At 40.1% G+C, this 14,041-nt stretch overlaps 1 protein-coding gene across 3 annotated transcripts in view; it reads right to left on the minus strand.

Moving 5' to 3' along the window:
* The window catches only part of JMJD1C (jumonji domain containing 1C), a 302,451-nt gene that overhangs the window by 54,905 nt on the left and 233,505 nt on the right, over window positions 1-14,041 (minus strand). For 2 of the 3 annotated variants that reach the window (XM_074958855.1, XM_074958856.1), the window contains 6 exons: window positions 12,843-12,967; window positions 11,667-11,810; window positions 11,353-11,545; window positions 9,583-11,264; window positions 4,311-4,483; window positions 1,665-3,877 (listed from right to left, as the gene is read on the minus strand). In XM_074958855.1, the coding sequence (XP_074814956.1) occupies window positions 1,665-3,877; window positions 4,311-4,483; window positions 9,583-11,264; window positions 11,353-11,545; window positions 11,667-11,810; window positions 12,843-12,967 (4,530 nt within the window). The remainder of the gene's footprint in view (window positions 1-1,664; window positions 3,878-4,310; window positions 4,484-9,582; window positions 11,265-11,352; window positions 11,546-11,666; window positions 11,811-12,842; window positions 12,968-14,041) is intronic. The other variant, XM_074958857.1, reaches the window with a different exon arrangement.

Raw genomic sequence — 14,041 nt, forward strand, 5'->3', positions numbered from 1 at the left:
CTTGTTGCAGAAATAAATACATTAAAGACTGTGAAGACTCTGATAATAATGTAACAGGGTCCATTTAAGTACCCCAAATGGATAGATATATTAATATCAAATACTAATCTGTTAGAAAGACCATGAGGAGGAGGATGAAGATGATGACTGGAAGGAACAAGACCTACTATTGCTCAGCCTCCCCTTCCCTGAAATCACAGGAAACTGATGCTATGGGATATGTCCACATTCTAATGCAGAATACTTTGTGCTACAGGGGAAGGTAATTCTTTTAAGTCCCCAGTTATCTTGCAGATAGACTACTAGATAAAATACGAAAGGACTCTCCTGTTAAGCCATCTAATCCATGCCCCTATATTAGTACACGATTGTCCTCTACACCAAACCCATAAATGTTATCTCCTTACAGTAGGAGGATCATCCAGCACTAGTACAACTTATGCACAAATGTGAGATTCAACTTCAGGTCCTGAATTAGTAAAAACTGAGTAAGATCTAGAAAAAAAACTTGAAAGTTACATTCTCTTTGATCCTCCCCTTTGTAAAAAGATTAAAATTAAAGACAAAAGAAGTAGACTAAGTACTGTACCAGCATTTGATCCAGTCCACAGTATCTCCTACAGGTTGCGGAACTGGCAACACTTAACACAAATTAAACCTCAAACAATTACAGAATCTTTCAATAATATAAGGTTGTGAAACTGAGAAGCCAAGAAATTCAGATAAAGATTAAAATCCATCCTTTGTACCAGCTTAATAAAAATCTTATGAAACGTGATTTAACGGGGGACTTTCACACGAGACCAACATTGTAAGAAACTGACAATTTTTTTTCTTAAGTAAGAAATTAGACATTCATAAGCAATAAGATACATTTTATTTCAAACTTTACTTAAATAAGGTCTTTCCTGCTTCTAGACGAGTTTCTATTTCCTGCAAAGTTTAGTCGCAATCCAGTATCTCTGACAATACCACACCATCCGAGTCAAATTCCAAGTTTATTCTTCATTCCCTTAGATAGAAAGGGTGGTACCGCAGTAGAGGCAGTATGCTCAGCACCTGAGGAGGCGGACTAGAAGGGGCTCTCTCACACTTCTCTCTAAAGTACCTTTTTTTTTTTTTTTACCCCAAATGTAAAGCCACATCAACAGAATGCCCTGAAGAAACTGCCCTTAGTCTTCTTGTCAGAGGAAGAAATAAGGTATGGCAATAAAAATGACCCCTCAGATGGAAGTCCACCACCCCAAAAATACAGATGTTCACATTGTCTTGGGCTGAAGTTTTTATTTATTTTTTAAAATTGGTATGACTGACCCAAGTGTGACTGCAAACATACTGGTGTTGACACTTTATGACAGAGCATGTGTACATCAGTTTGTTTACTTTAAATTGAGAGGCTTATGTACATTTTCAAACCAAGAAATAGTTTGTGCTAATACATATATACACATAATAAAAGATGAATTTCTCAAATTAAAACATTACAGATGGGGTCGGAATTGGTGAATCTGCAGGCCTACCAACCTCTGACACTGTCCCTTTAAGCTCTATTCTCATTCAGGTACTATCATATCACAAACCCTCCATTTATTAATAGTATTGTAATTCACAAATGTCCATCTATTTTCTTATCTTTTCTAATTCAGATCAACTGATATACTTACTGCTGTTACTGCTGCTCTGTAACTTCAACTTGCTTCTTTCTTTGGCACTCCTGCTAAGAACACCATTGGGTTTTACTTCTTCCTCTGTATCACCCTTTTTCTTTTGCAAATCATTTTGTTTCTTTTTGTAAGTTGGCTTAGGCTGCCGTTTAGTCCTTTGCTCTGACTTGCTCTCACTTTCATCAGAGTCTCCACATTCAGAGCCAGATTCGTAAGTCCTTTTTGCTTTTCTTCTTGTGTGTTTATCTTCTTTCACAAATTTATCTGCTAGGATTGTACTATCTATGTTATTTTGTAAATCACTAGATGTAGAAGCTATTAAATTGACAGTACATGGTTTAATAATTTCTGATACATAATTCCCTGAATTCTCTTTTTTATTAGTGTTTTTATCTTCTTCTGAATGTCTAGTAAGCCAAGCCTTTTTCAGTTTTGTGTGGTAGTTCAGCTGACTTGTCTGGGAAGCTTGCCCATTGCCTACACAGTTGGCTTTGTTTATTGTATTGCAGACAATAGTATTGTCTAGGGAAATGGAGGCTGGAAATGTCTGATTTTTCACAGTATTGGACTCAGTCTCACTTGCATTACTACTTTTAAATTGAGCTGCAGCCAATGCTGCCTTGTGCTTTTTCAAATGGATAAAATCAGTTGGGCCAGAAAATCCAGAGCTGGGCTGAATGGCACTTCCTGTCTTGCCACTGGCTGGTGTAATTGGAGCTGTGGTACTGACCTTGCTTTCTTGTGTCTGTGCCACTACCTGACTTACTGTTCTAGAGGAGCTACATTCCAGTGGTGTGCAGGCCAAAACTGTGTTTGATAAAGAATAAGTCACTTCTGAACTACCCCAGCCTGAAACACCGGTAGTTGTGGCTGCAGATGTGGTTACATCTGTTTTGGTACTGCACATTATAGTTGTGGTAGGTGTGACAGAACTGGGAATGCTGCCTTGTGAGACAGACGGAAAGTTCTTTTCATAATGTGTGTGTGTAGTCTCTGAGTTCATATTTGGCAGAATTATTCTTCCAGTGTCTCTGGCTTCCACGCGTTTTACGCAATCTGTTTGATTTGTCCCAGTTGAAGAAGATCTTTCATTAACTCTATCTTTGGAAGCTGACTGCATTACTGGCATACTATCATATTTTGTACTAGAAGGTGGACGTACAATGACAGATGCTGTGGCAGATTGCGTTTTTCCACTGGTTCGCTCAACATGCCATTCAACTTTTTCATTGTTTGGAGCATTATTAGATTTCCAAATATCTGATAAATTCTGCTCAGAAGTGCTTTTGTACATTGTTTGCGCTTCCTTAGGTTCAGGTACTAAAGTTGGTGGTTTTTGTAATTCTTGGATTTTGCCACCAGCATTAACTGGCTGCACTGGTGTTAGGGTTGGAGGTGAAAGACTACTATAGCTGCTTTCCTTTCTCTCCAGGTTTTGATGAACTGGAGGGTGAAACACTGGTGCTCTGTGTAAGGCAGGCATACTTCGGAGAGTATTTGAAGATGAAACTGACAACTGAGTAGGGCTTCTGCAGTCATTTCTAAAAGAATTTACAGAGTGAGATGTCACTTGATGGGAAAGCTGCTCTGTTATCTTGCTTACCGAACCTTCACCCTCTGGTTGATGCTTAATCAAAGGTGGAGGTTTTGAAAGAGATGAAATAAAAGAAGTGAGAGACTGGGGATTAGCTGCTGTTGAAAGACAACTATTCTGTTTATCGACATACAAACTCGAAACTTCCTTAGATGGGTAGGATCTTGGTGGTTCGTTCACTACACTGTTTGATAAGGTGGTGAAATAGTTACTTTGTGGCAAACTCTGTGGTGCTGAATGCTTGATTTTATAAAGTTCTGACACAGAACGCTCTGGTTCTTTGTCATGTTTCACTGCATAGCTTTTGGGGCTAGAAGACGATAATGGCGTTACTCTAGAATAATTCTCTCTCTCACCCTCAAGAGCCTTGATTTTAGCTGTAAAAGGAGCAACTTCAATACTCTCTTGAAGTATCCGTCTATGTTCTTCTTTATATTTGCTTAGTCGCTCTCCAGTCTCTTGAGGTGGCTTCTGCAATTGACTCAACATTGGGTCCACAAAATGTCTGTGCAAATGACTCTCTTTTGCAGTCTGTGTTCTGCTATGTTCCAGATCAGTCTTTAGAGGTGCAGTTGTAACAGAACGTAAAGGTTCAATAAATGCTTTCCTCTCCAATTCTCTGTATGAAAGAAGTTAAAACAGATTAAATTTTGTTACAAACGTACTACAATATGCTAACAGAATTTAAGGGACCCATCCTTCAACTCTCAAACAAAATTATCTATTAACACAAAATAAAGCTGATGAATTTCTTAATTCTGGGTAAAATTTTCAAAAGCTTCTATGTGCCTTAGGAACTTAAGTCCCATTGAAAGTCAATGCGCCTCAGTTCGAAAATAGGATTTAGGCACCTAAGCCACTTCAGCTCTTTTGAAAATGTTACTTATTATTTGAAAGCATATTTTGTCACACTTTTACATATGCCAGGCCATGCATTTTTACAAGTGAATTGAAATGAAGGTAAATGAAAACAAGCTACTGAACTTGACAGTCTCATATTGTAAACATTAGCTTATACATCAGTTTAATGATTTAGACAATGGTGAACTTACTCTTTGTGATGATCTACTATATTTTTGGACAATGGTGGACTAGAATGTGTTGTCAATTTGAGTGGCCGATGCGGATCTGCACTGGATGGTCTTACAGGAATGTGACTCAGTAACCCAAGACTGTCAGCTGAGGTCACAGGGGTGGGTTGGTGTAACCAAGGGCTGGGAGTATTCTGTTAACAGCAACAAAATCAGACTTCAAAGTTATCACAGGAACCGAAGCACAGCATCATCATCATACCTTTTCTTAAAATCTTACCAACGAACAGAGAGTAAGTTATATACTTTACCACTACAAATCATATACTTTTTTCCCCCAAGTTTTTGAGGCATATTTGGAGAGAGTAAGGATATCTGAGTACGCCATTGACTTGGTTTATAGCATATAAAAATGTTTACATTTTCCACATGTATTCTGAGATAGGTTTGATTCTCAAATATCGAGCTTGATCATTTTACTTCTACAATTTCAACTCAGGGCCTCTCTTTAAACAACTTCGTTAAAACTAACAAACCACTGACAGTTTAATAAGTATAAGTTCAATTATTAGTTAATTTGTTGAATGATCAGTGTTCAAATATTTTCTTTGAAAATAAGGTTTAATATTTCTTGGGACTATCTTTCAAGTGTAAATATAAAACAAAAGAATAAGCCTTCCCTTTTCTTACCATTTTTCTCCATGCTACAAATGATTAACTATGGATAAGCCTAAGCAACCTGTTATATTTAGCCAAATTGTTTTACACAACTCAATCACACAATTAGTACAGTACTACAAACTATGTTAAGGAAATCTTAAGGTTGCGTAGCTAAGTATTCAAAAGTTAGGAAATACAAAATTTAAGTGTGAATATACAATTTTAACTCTACCTCCTTGCTTGAATGCATTATGATAATCTTTATTTGAAAACTAGCGTAGGCTGTTTTAAATGAAGTTGATAACTTATGTAAAATTAATGATGGCGTGTTACCTTGGAGACAGAAGTGTCTATGATAGAAACATTTTTATATTGAAATATAGCATAAGATGTCGTAATTAATAATTGTATCATAATGCACACAAGGGAGTAGATTTGCATGTGAAACCCTTAATTCTCACTTCCTGACTTCTGAGCACTTCACTATGAAACCCAAAAGGTTGCTTTAACATAGTAACGTTTTTGAGGAAATCAAAAAAGGTCGCTGGGGCCTAAGGTCCCTGTAAGCTGAGCAGTTGTGCAGCAGCCTATTTAGCGCCACACAGACGCTCAGGGAACCTGCCTGGGGAGCTGACCTGGCCGGAGGGAGGGGCACCACTCCCCCGGCTCCAACCTAGCCTGGCCCCCAACCTGCTGTGACCAGGGGAGGGGCGACCCAGCCCCGGCCCGCACTTTTCGCGGCCAGGGCATCCCTCCTCCCAGCCCCAACTCTGCTGCGGCCGGGGCACCCAAATCTGCCACAGCGCACCTCCCCCCGGCCCCAACTCTGCCACAACCAGGGCACCTGAACCTGCTGCAGAGCCCCTCCCCTGGCCCCAATTCTGCCACAGCCCAGACCTACTGCGGCCAGGGCACCCCTCCCCCAGCCCGGACCTGCTATGACACCCCTCCCCTGGCCCGGACCTGCCAGGGCCGGGCCACCTATCTTGTGGCCCCAGCCCTGGAACTGCCGCGCCGGGGAGAGCCACCTCTCCCTTCTCCCCTCAAGCCCAGGTGCTGCTGTGGGGAAAGAGAGCTGGGGGGTCCTCTCTCTCCAGCAGAGCTGCAGAGCACCCTCCTGCACCCCAAACCCCCCATCCCTGGCCCCACCCCAGAGACTGCACCCCCAGCCAGAGCCCTCACACCCCTGCCCCACAACCCTTTGCCCCAACCCTGAGCCCCTCATCCCTGGCCCCACCCCATCACATCACCTCCATATTGGTGCACATAACAAAATTCATTCCGCACATGGGTGGGGAAAATTAGAGGGAACTCTGGCTGGGGCTGTAACTAGAAGACAACAGTCAGCACAAAACAATTGCTGTTATCAATATAATTAAAAAACTGAATACCTGCAGACCAACAGACTTCAGAGGCCTAAGTGAAATTAGTTTATTTTTCTATACCTTCATTACAGGTGAAGCTGACAGAGACACCTACAGTTCAGAGTGCCTTCCTCTTTCCCTCATGAGGCCTTTTTTTTAACTGCTTATGACTTGGCCAAACTTTAATCACTTGATATTTTCCAGCCAGGTGTCTGCCTTAGACTGAACTATTTGGAAAAAGGCTCAGCTACAACAGTTCAGCCATTTCTAAGAATGAGTGTCAGAAAAAGGAAGATGTTTTGCCCATGTTAAAATATCCTTACACAACCACTGGGAAGCTCAAGCACCTACATGTTGTGAGGTAGGAACTTAAAATTCGGTAGGGAGGTTGCCCTAGTGTTAGGGACTTGCCTTTTGCTACCCCTGTGAAAAGCAAAGTTAGACTGTAATATAAGCCTCTGAAAATCAGATTGTTCAACAGAAGTTTGATAAAGATTGGAAGCATTGCTCTCCAAAAGGTTTCAACTGAACTGAGCACGTTCCTACATCCGAACTGAACTGAGCATGCTGCATCCCAGGTGGCAGAGGCTGAGCAAGCCTTTTCACGCAATTGCTACACCTGGTTGCCAGGGGACACTGTAGCATCAGTCACTGAACTAAGTAGTGATGCTGTTGAAACCATCTCAATCCTTCCTCTGCTAGCACTCAGGAAGCATGAAGGAGAAGAAATAATCAGTCTGACTCACATGCAAAGGGGTGAGGAGCAGAGGAGGCGGCAGGGAGAGGTGCCAGGGTTGTGTCTCAATAGGAGCAGGGGGTGAGGGACAGAAGCCAGGAGTGTACATGGACAGGAAAAGAGGGGGACAGTGAGGAACACAGGTGGACAAAGGCCAAAGAGTTTATAACCACTGGAGCACACTTCCCTACAGAACCTGGAACTGAACCAGAGTTTCTTGAGTCTCAACATTCCTCTGCTATCTACCAAACAGCTGTGAAATCCACTGGCAAAATGAGTGTCTTATCCCCTTAACAACGTAAGAACGTAAGAATGGACATACTGGGTCAGACTAATGGTCCATCTAGCCTAGTATCCTGTCTTCCAACAGCGGCCAGTGCCAGGTGCTTCAGAAGCAATGAACAGAACAGGACAATTATCGAGTGATTCATCTAGTCTGAGCTTCTGGCAATGAGAGGTTTAGGGACACCAAGAGCATAGGGCTGCATCCCTCACCACCTTGGCTAATAGCCATTGATGGACCTATCCTCCATGAACTTATCTAATTCTTTTTCGAACCCAGTTATACTTTGGGCCTTCACAACATCCCCTGGCAGTGAGTTCCACAGGCCAACTGTGCGTTGTGTGAAGAAGCGCTTCGTTTTGTTTGTTTTAAACCTGCTGCTTATTAATTTCATTGGGTGACCTCTTGTTCTTGTGTTATGTGAAGAGGTAAATAAGACTTCCTTATTTTCTTTCTCCACACCAATCATGATTTTATAGACCACTAGCAAAATCATCTCTGTTCTAAGAGGAACAATCCCAGTCTTTTTACCTTTTCCTCAAATAGAGGCTATTTCATACCCTTAATCATTTTTGCTGCCCTTCTCTGTACTTTTTCCAACTCTAAAATATCTTTTTGGAGATGGAGCAACCAGAACTCACACAGTATTCAAAAGGGTAGGTTTATATAGCGGCATTATGATATTTTCTGTCTCACTAGCTATCCTTTTCCTAATGTTTTTTGACTACTGCTGCACATTGAGCAGATGTTTTCAGAGAACTATCCATGATGACTCCAAGATCTCATTCTTGAGTGGTAACAACTAATTTAGACCCCATCATTTTAATGTATAGTTGGAATTATGGTTTCCAATATGCATTACTTTGCACCAATCAATATTGAATTTAATCTGCTATTTTGTTGCCCATTCACCCAGTTTTGTGAGACACCTTTGTACCTCTTTTCAGTGAATTTTAGCCTTAACTCTCTTGAGCAATTTTCTATAGTCTGCAAACTTTGCCATCTCACTGTTTACCTCCTTTTCCAGATCATTTATGAGTACGTTGAATGGCACTGGTCCCAGTACAGATCCTTGAGGGATTCAGCTATTTACCTCTCTCCACTATGAAAACTGACCATTTATTCCTTCCCTCTTATCCCATAACTGCTTATTTTGCCTAGGAGCCTTTAGTGTGGGACCTTGTCAAAGGCTTTCTGAAAGTCCAAGTACACTATATCCTGGGCACACTATCCCTGGGAGAGGGGAAGCCAAGGGCACACTCAGAGTCTGCTCTGCAACCAATAGGGAATGAGATGCCATTCCCTGGGAGCTCAGGAGAGGTGAGAAGCCATTTTGGAACAGTCTGCAGCAAGCCAGGGAAAGCAACACTGGCTGTGTGGGGGGCTGGTGACTCCCAGGTCTGCATGCAGGGTTCCTTTTGAGAGCTGGCCTTTGGGGACCTGAAAGCAAGATCCCTCAAGCTTGACCCTTTCCCTCTCCAGAGTGACTCCCAGTTTAGAGAGTTTTGGTGGGAAAACTTTCCTCAGCCAGGCTGAGGAACCAAATGAATAGGGGGCACTACGTTTTTGTAGCCTCTCTAATCTCCCTGAGCATTTCACAATCACCGTCACCATCCTGGTCAGGTGGTCAGTACTAGATTCCTCCTGCCTCTCATTATTCAAGCATGGAATTTCTATTCATAGAGATTCTATGGTACAGTTTGATTAATTTAAGATTTTTTTAAAGTCCTTGTAGTATCTGGTCCCTGTAGTGAATTGCTACCAGTTACACCATTAACTCAAGTGGTAAAGTTTTGTGTTGTGGATCTACAGGTCCTAACCTTACTGATGACCCAATATAGTTCCACATGATGAAAGGTTTATATCTTCAGTCTGTATTTTAAAAACTGTAGGAAGTTATGTACAACCACTGCGCCCTCCCCACCCCCAAAACAGCTATGTTAAAAGTCAGTTAAAATTAAAAAGTCAACCATGCAAAAGCTAGAAAAGGCCAGAATGAAGGTTGCCAATGCCATCTTAGTTTGGTCCCCCTATTCATGTGCATTATGAAACAGTCATCTTACTGGAACACTCATACTTCTATGCAGTTTTGCCAAGAGCATATAAGAAAAAAAAATCATTTTCATGGACAATGGACAAATACTGGGAAATGGGCTAACAATTATTTTTGTAACCACTGTACTTGCGCATACAGGCCAGTGACCTTAAAGTACTATTAAAAGTAATAATTAAGAAAGCAGAATCACTTACCCTTCTTAAAGAAGCCTCAGCATTAACAGGAGTTTCTGGATGGACCCATTTAGAGGCGGGTAGACCAAGTCCTGAGTAAGCATGTGTTCCATTTGGATACTGCCAAATAATTGGATAAAGTCCTATCTGATTATATGAAGCAGAAGGATGAGCTTGTCCAAAAAGATGTGGAGACTGGTGCTGTAACATCTGCTGCTGGTGTGCTAATGCCAAATGGCTTAAGCTGCTGGCATGAGCAGTCTCTAGTCGTGGATGGCCACCTAATAAGGAAGCTGTAGGCACTCCAGGTAACACTGCAGGAAGTAGATGAGGGTGATGAACAGAATGGTGAGATGCAGTACTAAGAGAATGAGTGTTAATAGCAGATAATGGAGTCTGATTTGAAGACCCAGTTAATAGATGGGGTGCACCACTTAATGCAGGATGATGGGTGTTCGGATTTAAACAGGTTCTGTGGGATGAGGAATGAAGAGGATAATTATGCTGATGTAAGTAAGGTGAAATGTGATTAGTTCCTGTTTCTTGACCAATAAGAGTGGGATCCCTGTATACTGTGAAATGTTCATTCTTGTCAATAATAAGAGGACTTTTAGTAGCTTCTAATGCACTAACTCGAGCTGGAACCGGATGAAAACTAGACCTAGGCATATCATGCTCAGTTTTATTTGCTGACCTTGATACTCCAGTAACATGGCTGTGCTGATAACTAACCTTTGACTTCACAGTATCAGGAGATTGCGTGAGTTTAGGCTTAACATCAGGTGAAGAATTTGACTTTGTTTTAGGATGATCAACTGAAGTACTAGGTTTTGACTTCATAGCCTCAGAGGCTGGACTTTGTTTATGTAGTTTACCCTCTTCAGCTACTGAAACTACATTTAATGAAGACACAAATGAGCCATGCTGAACTTTTTCTTTTTCAGGATTTAAATGTTCATTTACTGTCGTTTTCATAATCCCAGACTGTATCAAATCCATTTTACTGACAACATCGCTAACCCAACTTTGATCAGTTTCTTGTTTTCTTACTTCTAGAAAATTTACATTTGTAAATTGATGTTTTAAATTGCTGCCACAGGACACTATTTTCTGAAGTTTTTGCAACCCAAAGGTACTTGCAGCATTTTCCTGGCTCTCCTCATCAGATTTGGTTTCAGTAGTTGCATCACCGCCACATTTTGGTGTAGGAGGCCTGGGTACAAACTGCTCATTTGTTAACAATTCCATAGTATGCCGATTTTCTACACTGCACTCTTGAACATGTGCATCACTGGCACTCTGACTATGAAATTTCAGCTGCTCTGCTGGATGGAGTGATTTTTTTTCTTGTAGGTCTAATTCAGCTGACTTTGGTCTTTCTGCATCTTGATGATTTTTATCTGCTTGTATTTCATCCCATGGAGACTGCCTATCTATTAGTGTCTGTTCCTCTACCCCCTCACTACTCTGGGATTTTCCTTCTTCTCCATTTATGTTTGAAGTGTTCTTGCTTTTCAACTCATTCTCTGAATTTTGCTCTGATGAAGAATCTGTTAATCTTTTATTTGAATTTTCTGAGTCACTGCTCTCAGAGTAGTCAGAGATATTGTCTGTCCGCAATCTTTTCATACTTAGTTTCTTTTCATCCTCTTCGGGTTTTCTTCTTTTACTGATAAAGTGTTTATGTTTACTTTTGGGATTTTCTGTAGAGGAGAAAGAAATTACTATTACATTTTTAGTCAGGGACAGTTTTAAGAATTTCTCCCCCTCCCCTTTCAAAAATGCTCCTACCTCCTCGACCTATATAATCATATTTTTCTTCCTTCATCTTCTCCTCGTCAGGCATGCTGCTATCTGAGCCTTTCCTTTTATTTGGACGAGCATTCCGTTGTTGATGGTGCTGGTGAGAGTTCTGTTTTGGTGTTGCAGTTTGGGAATTCATGGCTGGTCTGGGACTATTTGCTTGAGCACGTGTATAATGCCCCTAAATATAATCAAATAATTAATTCACCCAACATGATCCTAATTAATCTGTTTAAATACAGATATTCAACATTTACAATAAACCAAAACATCACTTAAGTAGAAAAAGAAAATATATCTACGTGGGCTGTGTTGCTGTTCTGGTTGGAACGAGACCTGCGACGTGATGTGATGCCAATATTTTCACCTTTCAACAAAGAGTGAACAACATCATCTAGAAAGGTCATCTGAACCATAGAAGGATCAACATTCTGTGGTTCTAACACCTGGTTTATTAAAAGAAGAAGAAATCCATAATTAACAGGTTTTTAAACATAGTCTACCCTATATTTCCTACATCAATGTTTGTGCCAAATACATAGTTCATATGGTACACTGAAAAAGTATCCAAAGGAAAGCCCTAGTTCATCTTGACAAGCTAGCCTGTTCTAAGACTTCTCAGTGGAATGGGGAAGCAGCAAAACCCAAGCATTATCATTTTGTGTTCAAGTTAACAGTTTTATTAGACCACTAGTACATTGGTTCCTTTTTCCCACAAGCTGACAATGATAAACTGAAAAGCGATCAAACTCTTGTTAGAGGATGACCATTAAGCAAGTTTTTAAAAACTGAATACAATCTGGCTATAAAGAGAAGAGGAAAGTAACTGGTGAAAGAGAATGGCAAAATGCAGAGCAAGACAACAGATTCATATAAAGAAATTTGCAAGTTAATTACAAAGAATTTGAACATTAAGTTAGACAAACTTGCATACTGACATTTGATTCTGTTGGTCACTTCAAGGAAGACAAGTCATTTACTATATTAACACTAATTCAATACTCCCAGGTTTCTCTTGGAATATAATTCTCCATTTTGCCATGAAAATCCTTGTTTTAAACTTTTAGGAATAGTACCAACTGCAACTGAAAGCTACTAAAATAAATGCTTAATATCACATGACTCAAAGAGATTTTAACTGCTTCTGAAAAAGTTATCGTTACTGGAGGGATAGGAGACAAATTTGAAGCAGAGCCGATATTAGAGACTGATTCTTGGTTCTAGATATTAGAGACTGATTCATTTTAAGCATTTCAATAATCAGGTAATGATTATATAAGAGAACCTAAAATCTTAGACGTTGGATTTATTGCTTAAATGCACATTGTTTAAACACAACTTTCAGACTAATAAGGGATATACTTGTACCCATTTGAAGAGAACAGCATAATAAATCTAACACCACCACAACACTTTAAAAAATATCAAACATTTACTTTGGGCATAAAACTTTTCTGAATAAGGGTCATAATATTTACCTGGTCATTCATAACAATCATAGTGCGGGTAAAAAGATCATGATGAGTAATTATACCAGTGAACCACTGGGTGGCAGAATCCTGTCTGTATACTCTCACTCTATAGCCGTTTAAGGAATATGGACCTTTAAAAGGAAAATGTTACAGAAAAACATTGAGAAATTCAGCCAAAAAAAATTTTTTTTGATCATGTAGCATTTATAATACAATGCGCAGGGAATGAGTAACAAACCAGATGTGTATCTAGCACACTGGCCAGCCAGTGCATTTTACTTCTGATTCAAAAAGACATTTTGGAATACATGGGAATGTTTAACATGATTTGATGATTCTAAGGTCAATTATGCGAATGTTTTCAAATAACGGTTTTCTTATTTTACTAACACTTGCTGCATCTGTAATGACAAATCATGAAAAAAACCGAATCACGAAAGGTAACCATAGAAGAGTAAGCTGAAAGGCAAGAGTGTCACAGCAGATTATATGGACACTGTTGAACAAGCTGATCACATGCTCAGATGCCTTTTCAGGAGAAACAATTTAGATCTCCGTGTTTGGGTTCTGCAGCTGCCAAGTTTCTCCATCACTGACCACAAAGTTTATTTCCACTGAGGTAGTTCAGAAAAGCAAAGTCTCTTCTAGTGGCCCCATAACAAGCTGCAAAAAGATGGAAAGAATTGTGTTCTATTTTAAATGAATGATTTAACGGTATATTGCAGGGAGACAAGATTCCAGATTCATAGACGGAGGCAGAAATTGTACTCATTCCTAGAGAAGGAAAAGATCTTTCCAGTTGTGTATCATACAGACCTATTTCTTAATTAACATGGACGCTAAAACTTATGCTAAGCTTCTAGCAAAAAGACTGAGTGTCATTTTGCACAAATAGTTTCACCCAGACCAGTCTCAGTTCATTGCTGGCAGGCATCTATCTGATAATCTCAGAAGAACTCTGAATTTGATCTACAATGTTAATTCTTGAAATTCTTCCTGTGTGCTTCTTTCTATGGGTGCTGAGAAAGCCTTTGACCGGCTGGCGTGGGAGTACTTCAACAGATTTTAGTAAAGTTTGGTTTTTGAAATCAGTTTTGTAGAGGCATATTGGTCCTGTATACTGATCCTTAAGCATCTGCTTTGGTTAATGGCCATCAGTCATTGCCTTTTAATTTGTTTAGGGAATGACACAGGGTTGCCCTTAT

Source organism: Natator depressus, chromosome 7 (assembly GCF_965152275.1).
Source record: "Natator depressus isolate rNatDep1 chromosome 7, rNatDep2.hap1, whole genome shotgun sequence".
NCBI classification, from domain to species: domain Eukaryota; kingdom Metazoa; phylum Chordata; order Testudines; family Cheloniidae; genus Natator; species Natator depressus.